At 43.1% G+C, this 13,999-nt stretch overlaps 1 protein-coding gene across 1 annotated transcript; it reads right to left on the bottom strand.

Moving 5' to 3' along the window:
• Positions 1–2,623: 2,623 nt before the first annotated feature.
• On the bottom strand, positions 2,624–11,738 carry tbx18 (T-box transcription factor 18). The gene is made up of 8 exons (XM_040161305.2): positions 11,288–11,738; positions 10,027–10,189; positions 9,667–9,768; positions 8,350–8,521; positions 7,113–7,280; positions 6,121–6,185; positions 4,475–4,569; positions 2,624–4,282 (listed from the first exon to the last, which is right to left on the bottom strand). The coding sequence occupies exons 1-8, from the start codon at positions 11,511–11,513 to the stop codon at positions 3,750–3,752; spliced, it is 1,524 nt and encodes a 507-aa protein (XP_040017239.2). The 5' UTR covers positions 11,514–11,738; the 3' UTR covers positions 2,624–3,749.
• Between the last annotated feature and the right edge of the window lie 2,261 nt (positions 11,739–13,999).

The following is a 13,999-nucleotide window of genomic DNA, read 5'->3' as shown; positions in this document are numbered from 1 at the left end:
AAGCATAGTCCCTTTCGGCGGGCCCCCAACACCTCCCCTCTGAGCATGCTCAACCACGTGGTTACAGGATCCTAAAACCACGAAACTGGGCTCTATGCAAAAGCTACCTTTTGTGTTGAGTGCTCGGGGAGGCCCATTCCGTGGTGGAAGTGAGGCACATGGTGTAGAGGAAAGATACGGTAATTATATCTGCTTTTTGCCAAGAAACACTGTTGTGGCAGATCCCAGAGAACAGTTTACATCGAGGGATTTTTTCTGGCCATTTCATTGCCTATTGCTCATATTTAATGCTATGAAACTACCTCCCTTTCAACACTCGCTCTCTGGAGGAGCACACTTTCCCTTGCCGGCTTTTTATGCATTGCCAAAGCTGCTAACTGTTCATAAATATCAAACTATACTGGACAGGGATCCAGTAAATGTTTGTTTCTCATCTTTACCTGAATAATGACATTATAAAAAAATAAGAAAGGTTACTTGAAGATCATCTGGTCCCTTATGCTGTAAATCAGGCTATTTATTTTCGAAGATTGGTTGTCTTCCTGACGGATCATAAGTCCTTATTAGTAATGGTGGAAAGGATCAATTACTTTGTCCAAAAGATGCACGGCCATCACATAAAGTAACTTAATATCAGATCAACATCAATGACAACCATCTCGGCCACCAGTATTTCACCTTTATATTGCGTTATTTTACACGTTCAGTAAAGGCTGGAAAAACCATTGACGTCAACGAGCTTTCTTTAACCTCATACAAATCTTATGCTTATTGCACTTTCTCTCTGCTAAATCGCCTTCTCTTCTCCCCCCCCTCCACCTCCGACCCTCCCCTTTCAGGCAGATAGAATGACAGATCTATCACGGCGGCACTTAGTGTACACAAGTGTCGACGTCCCCACCTAAGCTGAGAACATACACATATTTAGAGAAAATGAAACCATAACTCCTAGAAAAGCTAAAGTTGTTAAAGTGTTTAAAGGACTTGACAGTGTAAAGGAATGCGTATATTCCTATCTGTGTGTGTGTGTGTGTGAGAGTGTGTGTGAGGGAGAGCGAGAGAAACTGTGTGTGTGGTATGGATGCACCCTGTCCCTTGTCACTCCGAAACAACAAGCCAATCATTCCTCGGTTCTAAAAAAAGCTCTCCTCCCCCTTTCAGTCCTCTCTCCCCCCTCACATGTGCTCCTCTCGTCAGCACCTCTCACCTTCAGAGTGACAGGAGATGAGTGAGGAAGAGGCAGAAGTGCGGGGGAGGTAAACGTGTGACTTGTGAGTCTGCCATGTTCAGGATGAATATGGGGAAGAATCACTTGAAACTTGAGAATAGATCAAGTTTCCGAAGCAGGGCAGATTTAAGAACAGCTCTACAATGGTGGACTGCAGGATGCCTGTTGTGCACTACACCTTTGGGACAATTTATATTCAGGTTCCCCTCCTATAAAAACTCTGAGAAACCAAAAGTAGATGGGGACGTATTTTATCATTGTCTCATCTGATTGAATATCATAATCTAGTCTTCTAATACCAATTATTGATCTCTTTTGTATTGAGATAATGGGATTTGTCGGCTCTAGTCCTCTTAACACAGACAGAGAGAGCAATTATTTATTATCAGAATGCTCTTCAGCCTCTCCAGTTGATTCAGAATGCTGCAGCACGTGTATTAACAAGAGGTTTTTGTGCTTTCTCGCCTCTCAGGTTTCCATGGATCATGGTTCCGTCTGGACCCTGGTCCTGCCATGGCCCGACTAACCCTACCGCTTCAGACACTAATATGAGTCACATTACTATTACTGTCAACATTAATGCACATTACTATTTTTTTCTGCCAGGGAGTATTTGTGCATTCTGGGCACACAGGTTTTCATAGATGCTGGTTCTATCTGGACCCTGTTACTGCCTCGTGTCGTGGCCCTGCTGACAATTCCTGCAGATACCACAATCATTATCATTATTAATAACATTAATATTACTGCGGCAAAAACCAACCAACTTTGCTTCTTTCCTGAAGTCTCTGTGCTTTCCCTCTCCACAGGTTTCTGTGGATGGTGGTTTTATCTGATGGTGGTTATATCTGATGGTGGTTGTCCGGGAAGTGGTTCTGCCTAGCTTCCAATCTTTTCATCATTTCTGTCGCAGTAATTGAACATACATCTTTTACACATGACATCCATTGCAGTCTTTCCAACCCGGGAGAGGGAATCTGATTGTCCAGCTGTTAAACTAGGTTGAAGGTCAGTGACAGCAAACATCTTTTGGAAAAATGATTTGCGTATTTTTTCAGTAGCTCACCTGTTGTTACACACAAATGTGCACAATCGCACATGTCCGCACCAACACCTATTTATATTCACTGCTCACCCTGCCTCTTGTAAATAGTTTTTTAGGAGTTTACATGGTCATCTAAATCATTGGTTAACAGTTGTTAGAAAATGACGACATTGAGGATGTGACAACAACTATGTGTGCCTGATAATTTTCTCTCCCACACAATCTCTGCCTGCCTTTCTCCAGTGGTGTTTATCATTTCTTTGCAATCCAGATCCATTACAACCCCCACACACAGACACATACGCATTCTCAATACCCCGAGCACATACATGACTGCAAACACTTAAACATACTGTCCTCCATTCTTTGTTTTAACAAGGTAGGGTTATATTCTAAGCATGGCACATGCTTAGAATATTTAACATTGTGAAAAGAAAAAACACACACACACCTGGTTAAATTAACAACTGTTAAATTAGTAAGATATTGGTGACATATGAACATTTAACATGAATATTTTATTTGGCTAATAAAGGTCACAGAACATATTAATGTCCTCAAGCAAAGAGCGTGCTGATATAGCGCGTTTTTGTAAAGAAAAAGCTTTTTGGTCAAGTTCAGGGTAGGCTGTTGCGTACCTGACCCCCTAAAAAGAGCACAAGCAGGTGATTTAGGTGTTTTTTTAATGGGACGCGTTACACAGCCCTGAATATACAAGTCCTGTCCGGCGCGCCCTTTCCCTGTTATATAAATAGTCACTACGTGCAGTTACGTCTGTGTCACACGAGGGAAGACGTAGTTCAGTCTGACATCCAAAAAGCTGCATCAAAAACGTTGGTCAAGCCAGACGTAGAATATGTTGATTAGTCCGTCATCCATCCTTCTCCCACACATTTACCCACATGTGTCACTGGGATGTGTCCCATGGTCTCTTATGGCTATGGTGTCACCTTTGGGACAGACCCCTGGTGGTGTCTGTAACCATTTGTGTTAAGCCTGAGTGGTGAAAGGGCCCTGTGGTAGTGTAATTTACTGGATGCCCCAGACATGTGTTATTTCAATGAGGATCGGCAACACCACCAGGCATAATGACAACAAAAGAAGTTAAGTCAATCAAAATGTGTAGTTAAAAATAAGTTCAAATAGAATTAACTTCCTCCAAAGTGGGCACGAGTAACTTTTTCAGGGCGTCCTGCCAGGAGATGAAGTGCTTGCTTGAGGTGCCTGGGCCAGCCAAGTTTCCTACCAATGTGTATGCAGCTTCACTTCAGCCACCGGGTGACATCGGTTGAACTCCTCATCCAAAACCGAAGTCCCTCCTTAAGGAGACACTGCAGCTGCACATGCCCATCCTAGAAAACATACTTAAAAAAAGATTCCCTTTGGTTAAAAGGGGCAAACTTTCTGGACCAAAAGACATTCACACCCATGCCAGGGTAGCATTTGGTTTTCCGTGGCAAACACAAACGTCTGGAGTCAAATGTGGGCAGAGACTTGTGAGGCACAACTTCCTGGCTGGCTACCTGGCAGCCCTAAAGTCCTGGAGTTAAACAAGAAGCCCTGCTGTCCTCCACCGAGTACACCCAGACTGTCCGTTAGAGTTCCACTGGGAGACGAGCCAAGGAAGGTACTCTGATGATTGGCAGCGGCAGCCATTTTATCAGGGCTGACTGCGAGGCGTGGTGACGGAGGGAATGCGTAACCGTACAGGCTGTACGGCGGTGTGTGGAGACGGAGCCCAGCGTAACCCTGCGGGGTGGGGCTGGATAGATAGCCGAGTTGAGACGCGGGGAGAGGCAGAGCACCGAATCCTTCGCCTTCATAAGCTGAGGGACCCCTGGGAGGGGGGAAGGGCTCCAGGGGGTTGCTATAGCGATGGAGAGGGTGCGAGGGTCGGCTGCAGGTGTAGTCGGGCGGGCTGTGAGGGCAAATCTGGAAGGATGAGGAACAATGGGACGTGGAGATCAGGTGAGGAGAGGTTCCGATTGCACAATGAGCTCCTGGGATCCCTGTGAACAACAGAATTAGACCGGTTGGAAAAGATTGACACGTATATCTGCATGATTTGGATGGAATGATGATTGAATCATTTGGAATATTTTAGTAAAAACCTCTTTGGCAGGATGCCAGGGTGAGAGGTAAGGAGACAGAGGACGAGATTTATTTTCATTATCTGGACAAATCCAATGACTTAACTCTACCTTGCTTGGTAATGCCGGGGATGTCCTCAAATGTGAGCGTTCGCAGAGATGGACGCCAGAAGGCATAAGACTCAACCAAAGCCTCCAGACCCATCCTGTTTGACAAACATGATTGCCGTTAACACAAATCGACTTCACCGAACGTCCTTTTCTTGTGATCTCCTTGGCGGTGGGCCACACAGAGAGATTTCTCCAAACCTAACACGTTGAAAACGTGAGGGTAACAGCGTGTAATGGGTGTGGAGAGCCATGATTTACCGTTTTGCATAATAAGTGGTCCTAGGGGTTCCCCCTTCACAACAAGGTATCGAATTGTACTTTAGAACAGATTAGGGAAATCTGCAAAGATCATTTCTAGCACCAATGGAAAAAAATGGGGCTTTCCTGATCATTGTTGGAAGTGGCGAATCTGGCCCTGAATTGGCCGGATTCTCCATCATTAGTCACTGATGCAGCTGCAGTTGTTTTCTGCCAGCATGCCTCGCATTACGCCAACCACCTGGCGCTATCTCGGTTGCCCGTGGGGCCTCTTTCCCCCGTCTCCATGGAGACCGCAGGTAATGAGGAGCATAAACGCCACATTGCCATTGGCTGCTGCGAGCCAAGTGCTCAGAGGTAATTGCTTTCACACGGCTTTTACGGGCGAATCAGGACGAAGGAGCAGGAAGCCGCAGCAAGGATTTACGAGGTGGGACTCCCCTTCCCCCCCCAATCTCCGTCTCCCTCCTGCTCTAGGTGGGGCGGAGGGTTTTGCCGTGGCGGGTTAATGCGAATGCTCTGTTACCCCTTGTTAGCGAGAAGATAAAAGTCTGCCCCCCGCAGGGTTGTAGCCACGGCGATAATTTAGACAAGCTGCCCTGAGCGGTTGCTCCAAAGTAACCTATCAGAGCAGAAGTTTACATAGCAAACTGCTTAACTCTTCCTATAACATTTAAAGGGAGGTTGTTTTTCAGCCTTCCTGAGTTTAACTTTTATAGGCTCAGCTGTCGAGCTTATCCCTTTTGTTGGTCTTTACTTTCATCCCTCTCAAATTTTCGATCTCACACGTTCCTCATCTTTTCCTTTCTTTCCTCTCTCTCTAATAATTTCTGTGAGGCCCTCGGGGTAGGAGCTGTTTGCAGAAAGTTGCCGTTTTACTGCTGTGTTGTTTTAATGCTGTGTTTATATATGTTCGGAAATGTGTTTATACAGATTTTGTTCAGGACACCCTTGACTTTTATTATTTAGCCGTTGATGTCGATGTTCTCGGGGCCGACTAGAATCTGACGCTCCATCTAGCTTTGTAGCAGAGAGGTTTCCCTCACAGAGAGTTTGCCTGGAAATATGCTGCTTGGATTAATGGGCGTTTTTAAGAAAGCAGAATTAAAATGAAAATGCATTATTTAATATACTGAAATCTAAATAGCATCTGACATATAATTTAGTTTAGTCAATTTCTTTCCTGCCAGTTAAAAAAGATTTAATTAAAGGGTGTTGCACATTTTCCATGAACAATAAAATTGAAATGTACAAAGCTTTGCTCCCCATACAATCAGACTGAAATAGCTGGTACAACATTCAAGCCAGAACATAAGGCAGTCGTGCATCCCACATTACCCATAATGCACCAGATATTCTGAAAACCTCTGTGACTGAATTGAGCTCACCGGTTTCTGCCAGAGTCTCTGAAGCCTTTGGCAAAAGGGTTTCTGTCAATTTTCAGCCTTGTAATCTGAAAAGGGAAAACAAAATAAGTGTAACATGTTACCGTGTAATGGATGATATTTCTTACAGCCCCAATAATCGTTTGTCTTACGATTTTAAGATTTTAATCTAATTAATAAATAAATCCTTTAATGAGCATAGTTTGGTGCCAAACGTGCTGTATGGATTTGTGAAATATATATGTTACTTGTTGTTGTTTTTGTTAAGATAAATGCGTTTGTGATACATTTTATGTGTGCGCAGGTTTGCCAAAGGGCCGTGGATGGTGTTTAAGGCCACGCTCTGTGACCCACATCCGAGGTGACTTTTATAGGCACCGCCACCTTGTTTTGAATTCAGCCATCACAGTTCAATTCTATGTCAATGCTTATATAGGCTGTTCCACTGCAACAATCTATAATAAAAAAACTTTACTGGGCAACATTTCTGAAACATGTCATGCTCAGTGAATGTTAAAAAGTACAAAAAAAAAGAACAACTTTAAGTAAGCAAAGTCATTTTTTAACCATCGGTCCAATAAGTGTTCCTTGGTGGAACTAGTAAAACACCAATGAAAACCGCGGGGTCTTTCTCTCTCCCTCTGTTTTGGAAGAAACTTACACACAGAATAATCTGCCTCAGAACAAGGTGAATAATCTAAAATGGTCGTAAGGCAAATATCGCTACCTATTTGACCTTTTGTTGCATCTTACAGTTCTGTGCTAAACGTGATTATTGAAGATCGTCTGCTCTAGTGTCACACACTGAACTTCATTTGGAACCCTCAATCATCGGCAGTTAGAATTCATACATGGTTTTAAACTCCAAAACAATGTCGACAACGGGCAGTCATTAAGGCACTCGCGCGCTGGAAACGTGGATTTTTTGGCTACGTTGGCTATTTCAGCAGCTTTGGTTTCTAGAGGGAAGGCGGTTGTGTGGAGGACATCTGTACCTGTTGATTCTGATATGCTGTGACTGTGGTGAACACAGTTTCAGGGAAGGCGAAGGTGCGGGTGCCGTCCCCAGCAGGGATGGCTCTCACCGGGGATAACTCCTCTCCGCACTCCTTGCGAATAACATGGACTCGGGGCTGGTATTTATGCATTGAGTGCAGGATGATCTGAACAGGAGAGGAGAGATCATCAAGTCATGTTATCATACCTGTTGTACTCAATACACAGAAGCAACTTCCAGCAGGAATATTGTGAACTCATCCCAAACAAATATATCAATGCTTCACATTGTTTGAAACATTAGTCTTGGCTACAATGTCCACCTTTTTGTTCCAAAAAGTTATAAAATATGGCATACAAATTAGTCCAATTGTGCACACGGCGGTGCTTGACTGTTATAAACATGTTATGTTCAACAAAGCAAACGGCTAATCAAAAATAACCACCAAACATCCAGCACATGAATCATAAATGCCCCTTACCTTCGACGTTTGAACCAAATTATGTAAAATTAATCTGTTTTAGGTGCGATACGTACATCCACCATTATAAGCACACCATAAGCAGATTCAGCTCTTTTCGTGCAGGTATTAGGGGTTAGGAGGAGGTTTCAGACCATTCTCACTCTTATGCTCTCGCCATTTTGGCTTCTGAGTGGCTAAGGAAGGTGGTGATCATTTAACGTGGCTTCAGTCCATCCAATAGGATCGGACAATTCAAAAAAGTGGATTGAAGTCGTGAATTGGCCAATCAGAGCCAGACACAAAAATTGTCCAAATAGGACAAAGTGGTTAGTGATTACTAACTTTTACACTTTTTATCATGGTACAGAGTGGAACCGGTTGGCCAGTGAACAAAGCTCTATTCTCTATTTTAAAGCACATTGAGTTTACCTAAGATACAATGGGAAAATACAATTGTTTGATTGATTGATACATATATACATCTAACTGTGTTTCAAAAGAAGCTCAGAGAGAGAATTGAGATTCCATTCATTTCATAGTTGTGATTAATTTTCAGTTGTGGGCTTTCAATGCTACAATTTACAGTGTGAAAGGACACTAAAAAACAGGTAAAATAATCGCAACACAAAATTGTAATCAAAATATTAGATTATGTAATCATAAATATTGGAGATAAAACATACACTTATCAACATTTAATAAAATGTTAAAGTTTATGAGGTTTGTATAGGTATTTCTTTTTCATGACACACATATTTGGCGTGGCACTTACGTGTCCTTGGTCGTCCAGTTCGTTGTTGGTCAGTTTAAGTTTGTCGAAGCTGACCACCTGACGTATCCACGTCTCTCCCGAGGCGGGCGAGTCCGGGTGTATGTAGACACGAGGTGGCACGGGGGAGTCAGCGTTCCCTGCTACCATCCACTTGGAGCTGTGGTACACGTACCTACACAATTCACACACGTAGGGGTGTCAATGAATAGTTTGCATTGTTTGATCCTGCTATACACCATTTCACATGCACACCAAAAGATGCGCCAAGCAAAAAAGACCAATAAGCAATAATCATAGAACTTTAAAAATCATAGAACTTTATTGAAAGTTGAGAGAGAGGGTTGAATGGCACGACAACGTAACATAATTCCATCAATGTTGGAATTTTCATTCAATTGTAATTTGATGGTCCTGCTTTCAACTGACTGCAGCAATGATATTTAAGCTACTTCTATCCAAATATATTCAGTTTTGTTCATTGCTGCATTTTATAGCCTATAACAATGTTAAGTAAAATGTCCACATACATAATAAAGCAGGCCTAAAGCTATTTGAATTCCTATTATTTTTGGTGTATGGAATTTAATGTGTCAATGTGAACCTATGTGAATGCATATTGTAGGCTGTAAGTCAAAATTCTGTCCACCACCTGCCGTTAAGCGTTTGGTTGGAGTAAAAAGCTGCAGACCCCCCTTCCTTTGTGGCACTGTGTGTGTGTGTGCGTGCGTGCATGAGAAACACACATTTCATCAAACCATAGTATATGTCAGATGTTGTCGGAGCGTCCGAATAACATGTCATAAAGGATGTCACTCATCTCTCCACTGAGCCGCTTAATGTGCCTCCATGTAAACGGGCTTTAAGAGGTAGACCTGAAGCGCCGTGCAAAGTAACGATGCCGCTGCAATAACGACCTATTGTTTTCTGCACCACGGGAACTTGTGCTGGTTTGACCTTCTAGGGTGGAGAAGCTTGGCATCCAAAAGGCTATTTCCAAAGGGTATGGCAAAACCACTGTGACAACTGTCTGGTGCCAAGCGCCATTTGGAGGGACGAAACTTGCCTTGCACAGATTATAAACATATGTTGTCCCAGGGACAGTCTATTTAAATAATACATGTTAGCAGATAAAGACTGTAATATTCCGGTTCTATGTTGAAGAGTTCGTAGCAGTTATAGCTTTATTTAACATTATAAGTACTTTTATAATATTCGTATATTTTCCTTCTGCGTCATAATACATTGTGACAATGTTACTTGCATGGAGTGTGTGTGTGTGTGTGTGTGTGTGTGTGTGTGTGTGTGTGTTTGTTTTACCTATATCGCTTGTTGTCTACGGGGATGATATCCATAGCGATGTAATACTGCTGATGTGGGTCCAGGCCGGTAATTTTCACGCGCATAGCGGGGAACATCCGCCTGACAGGGAAAACCAAATAAATCATCTGCTTTGGAGATTTCAGACCGACTTCAGATCAGGATTTACAACATCGTAACAACTTTACTGCTTCATAACATTAATAATAACAATACAAATATCAATCCACTGTCACAACTTGCGTCTCATCATTAAAACGTTTTCATTCACATGTGTGTAAATTTACTAGACACATCGTCTTCATGTCATTCCTTACTTCACCTATCTGTGAGGAGGTAATTTGTTTGCCCGGCTCATACCGTCCAGCCTTGGTAATGATCATTTCCGTGCCGATCTCGTGGAACCGCTTCCACAGGTCTGATCCTTGCAGGTCCACTCGGGGGTCCTCCCCGCTTCCGGTTACCGGCCCCGTGCACAGAGCAGCGGGACGTGGGCTCTCCAGCAGAGCGTCCTGGCTCTCCGCTGCACAGGAAAGAGGCGAGACGGACACGTTTCCAACAGCAGCAAACACATCCAGGCCCAGCATTAGTCCATAGCAGAGATATTTTGAAACGGAACTATACGAATAAAAACAATAGATATAAAAAATAAAAAATGGTTTCATGCTGAATACAAGCTATTTTAATAGTACACACACATTGCAGCAGATCGTCCGATTACACAGTCCTATAATAATCAAGACCAAATGCATAATGTACGTTTTTTAGCAGCACAAAAAATAATCTTACCACACACTGCAAGTTATATATTGCAGGGAGATAAAATGCTGGTATATTCCTTCAAATTTAGTACTGGTACACTTGCAGTTGAGAATTGAATGTGTATACAATGTATCTTTAAACTAAGGTCACCCTGCATTAATTACTGCATGTGTAACAAATATATAAGAAGACAAATGGTGATTTCATTATTATGTCACAACTGAACTCAAATTGAATTCCCAGTTGACTTTTTACCATGATTTTCAGCATGGTGGTTGGGTTTTAATATATTTTAATATCGAGAAGATGTGGTTATTTGCGCTATTTTAACAGTCCCCGCCAGTGAGACATTCACGGGCATTAGACATTAGGCCGAACCAGCTGAAGTGGCAGGAGGACGAAGTGCATTATAAAAGGTGCATTTTTAATCATTACTTTTTCATGGAGTTACGTTTCCTGTAGGACCTCCTTGCGTGTTTTCCGTGACAGTTGCCACTTTAATGGGCTGCTGATTGCAACATGTTCGCCCCCCGCGCACCGCTCACATTGCGCCTTTACTCCGTTTGGGTTTATCATTTTTTTATTTAGTCATTTATTACAGAATTATTTTCCCGAGTATGCAGAGGAGAGCATCATTATCCTAAAGAAAAATAAATAAAGCTTCTTAAAAAACATAAACAAGCAGGTAGTTAAGAGTATAAATCAGTACCTTCCCTTCAAAATACGATCCGCGGTAACTTTAACGCATTGACATTTTAAGTCCGACGTTTTATCTATTTCAGTAACTATTATTGTCCGTTGTTGTCATCGTTATGACGGGCTTTGCTTGTTGTTGTTGTTGTCGCCGCCGGGTACTCACGGAATCCGTCACTCGCACAGTCGGCCTCGCCGCACCGGTCGCCGGCGCACGCTCTGTCGGCCCGCGGCCCCGTGAAACCAGCGACGTCCGTTCCGTCCTCGCAGCCGCGCGCTTCGGCCTCCTCGCCGGCCGTCCGGCGTCTCTTCTCTGCTCCGATCAGCGCCTCCACCGAGAAGGCGTGCGCTTTGACGCTGAGGGCGCACGGAGTTCGCCGCTTCTCTGCCATGTTCCTTGCTGCCGGGGAGGGGGGACGAGGAGCGAGGAAGGACGCGGTGTCACCGGTGCGCGGGGAACGAGACAAGCTCCAAAACGCAGGGCGGGTCGCTTTACAAGAATTCCACCGGGACCGTCCGGTGCTTTTTTGGGGGAGCGACGTTGTTCGGTCCTCGGACGAGTCGGAATAACGCCTCCGTTATCCGTGGGAGCGGTGCAGATTTCGGACAGTCACAACAAACGGGGTTTACAGGAGAGACGGAGGGGGACCTGCCAATCACAGCCGGGAGCAACCAATCAACAGCGATCACAGCCCCCCCGAAAGTTGCGTGCTGGTCCCGCCCGCTGCTGCGGGGGCCGCTGGTGCTGCCTTACGGGGGTACAAGTGGAGGTGGTGGATGAATCATGTCTCCAGGTGACGGAGAGAGAGGCGCGTCTCACTCGGGCGTTGTGCGCGTTTTCACACCGCAGCCGCGGATTCCTCCACAGGGCGCGTGGCCGCTCACGTTCCCCCATCCTGGAAATTAGCAGATGAACGTTCTGTGTGTTTGATATCATTTTATACAAAATGCACATGCTGGCCCACCCGTCACAGCACCAGAAAAAAATATATTTGCTCAAATATAATGTTTCCCCTTTCGTGCCCTTCAAAAGTAAAAGAAATCGGAATGAAGTCTGTCTAAATTGTGAGCAATGCAAATAGCATAAATAGCTGTATGCGATAAACACATATATGAGTTGGTCAAATAGCGCGCAACGAAATATTAGTAACATTGTGCACACAGAAGCGTCAACTTACTGAACTTGCACTGAAAACAATTAACACCAACGTGTCTGATCTTTTTCCTTTTAGGATCTTTTTCAAAGTGAAATCAAATCCCGATCCCTGAAACAGCACCAAAGGGTAACCAGCTGTACTGCACCGAAATACAACTAGTTGCACCATCATGGGCTGACAGTGCATGATGTTTTATATTTTAAATTGAAAATGTAGGTGGAATAATTGTACATGTGAATGGCTTAAAGGCCATGCATGATTAAGAAAGTATAGTTCAGATGATCAGAGGCCTCCACAAGCAGCTGAAGGGAGCTGCGATGAGCCGGAATGTCTCTTTGCGTGTTTGCGACTAACATTCCACACTTTAAAGGTGGCGTCCATGAGCGTGCGGTCACGCGCGGGATGGGTGTGTAGAAGCTAACATTTGGAGAGGGGGGGGGGCATAGCTATAAAAACCCGTAGAATCAAATGAACACACGACCGAGCGAAAATAGTATTATTCGAAATGAATATGCAGGATTTCGCATAATAACAGGGTAGTTTAACGACCATCGATCCTTAATTCATCTAATAATCTGTCATCAGCAAGTCTTTTAGGTCCTCGTTTATATGTTGACAGAAGAATCACATTTTATTACGTGGATTCCATTAGTCACATGAGGATTTCCTTATTATTCGAAGGCGTCTTTTCTTCCGTCAGGATCACTGCACAGCTTTGGGCCTCTCGTGGTCCGATGGTTAAATAAACAACACGTGCCCATCGTTTGTGGCCATGAATTCAGTGTGAACGCTTTGACGTCACGGGGAAGGTGCCCACAGAGGCATCGCATCAAAACGCGTGAGTTTCACTTCCCGTGGGCATTTATTTATATGTTATATTATATATATATATTTCTAGATGAGTCGGTGGGAATTCAATTGTTCACGTTCGGTTTGAAACGTTGATTAAATAAAAGCCCAGCTACATGATATGTTAGTTTAAATCTTTCAAAACTGATTTTATTTTTTTTGCTTGCAAAGTGCTGGGGATACAATACAAATTATCTTTTAAGTGAATTGCATTTTACAATTAGCCTACACTTAAATACATTACACTTCTCCTATTTTAGCTCAATAACTTTTATCTTAAGATAAAAATTAAATATGGCAAAAGCTGAGGTGTAAGCAGGATTTTGAAGTAGCATTGTTAACAATATGAATATGAAATTAAGGGCATTCAACAACAAATGAGAATAATGGTGATTAATAAAAAAAAATCAATTGATTCTACTTGAAATTTAAAAGCTATTATTTTGTAGTTAATGAGGTCAAATAATACAATTGTATTTCAAAGAGATTCCCCCCTCGTGGCGTTTAACAGTTTGGTTAACATTTGTAAAACCTCTGGCTCTCATTAGCCCCACCAATTTACATGCATCAATGTTATTCGGTGCAGTTTCCTCATCCAACTGTTGGTTCCTATCAGTCCGCACTAAGAAACACAGTTTTGTTGTGACAATGTGTATCTTAATTACAGGCGTCGTGTAATAAAATCACATTTTTTTTCACATTGTCACATTGTCAGTAATTAATTTCATTTGAATTCTTATTCAATTTAGTTTGAAGGTGTACTGTAAGAGAACACTATGTCATTAGTCGTGGGCAGAATTTTTTCATTAACCTACATTTGTATATATATATATATATACACTAAAAAATTAGACAGTTACTTTTTCTTTTTA

The sequence above is a fragment of the Gasterosteus aculeatus genome, chromosome 18 (assembly GCF_964276395.1).
Source record: "Gasterosteus aculeatus chromosome 18, fGasAcu3.hap1.1, whole genome shotgun sequence".
Classification (NCBI taxonomy): Eukaryota; Metazoa; Chordata; class Actinopteri; order Perciformes; family Gasterosteidae; genus Gasterosteus; species Gasterosteus aculeatus.
Note: the sequence above shows the minus strand (reverse complement) of the source record. Positions and strands in the feature narration are given on the sequence as shown.

Coding starts and splice junctions, on each gene's coding strand:
- tbx18 (XM_040161305.2), bottom strand. CDS start 11,513: ATGGCAGAGAAGCGGCGAACTCCGTGCGCCCTCAGCGTCAAAGCGCAC. Junction 8,522..9,666: donor GTAGACAACAAGCGATATAG/GTAAAACAAACA, acceptor TGAATTGTGTAG/GTACGTGTACCACAGCTCCA. Junction 4,283..4,474: donor CCCCGGCATTACCAAGCAAG/GTAGAGTTAAGT, acceptor TGTTGTTCACAG/GGATCCCAGGAGCTCATTGT.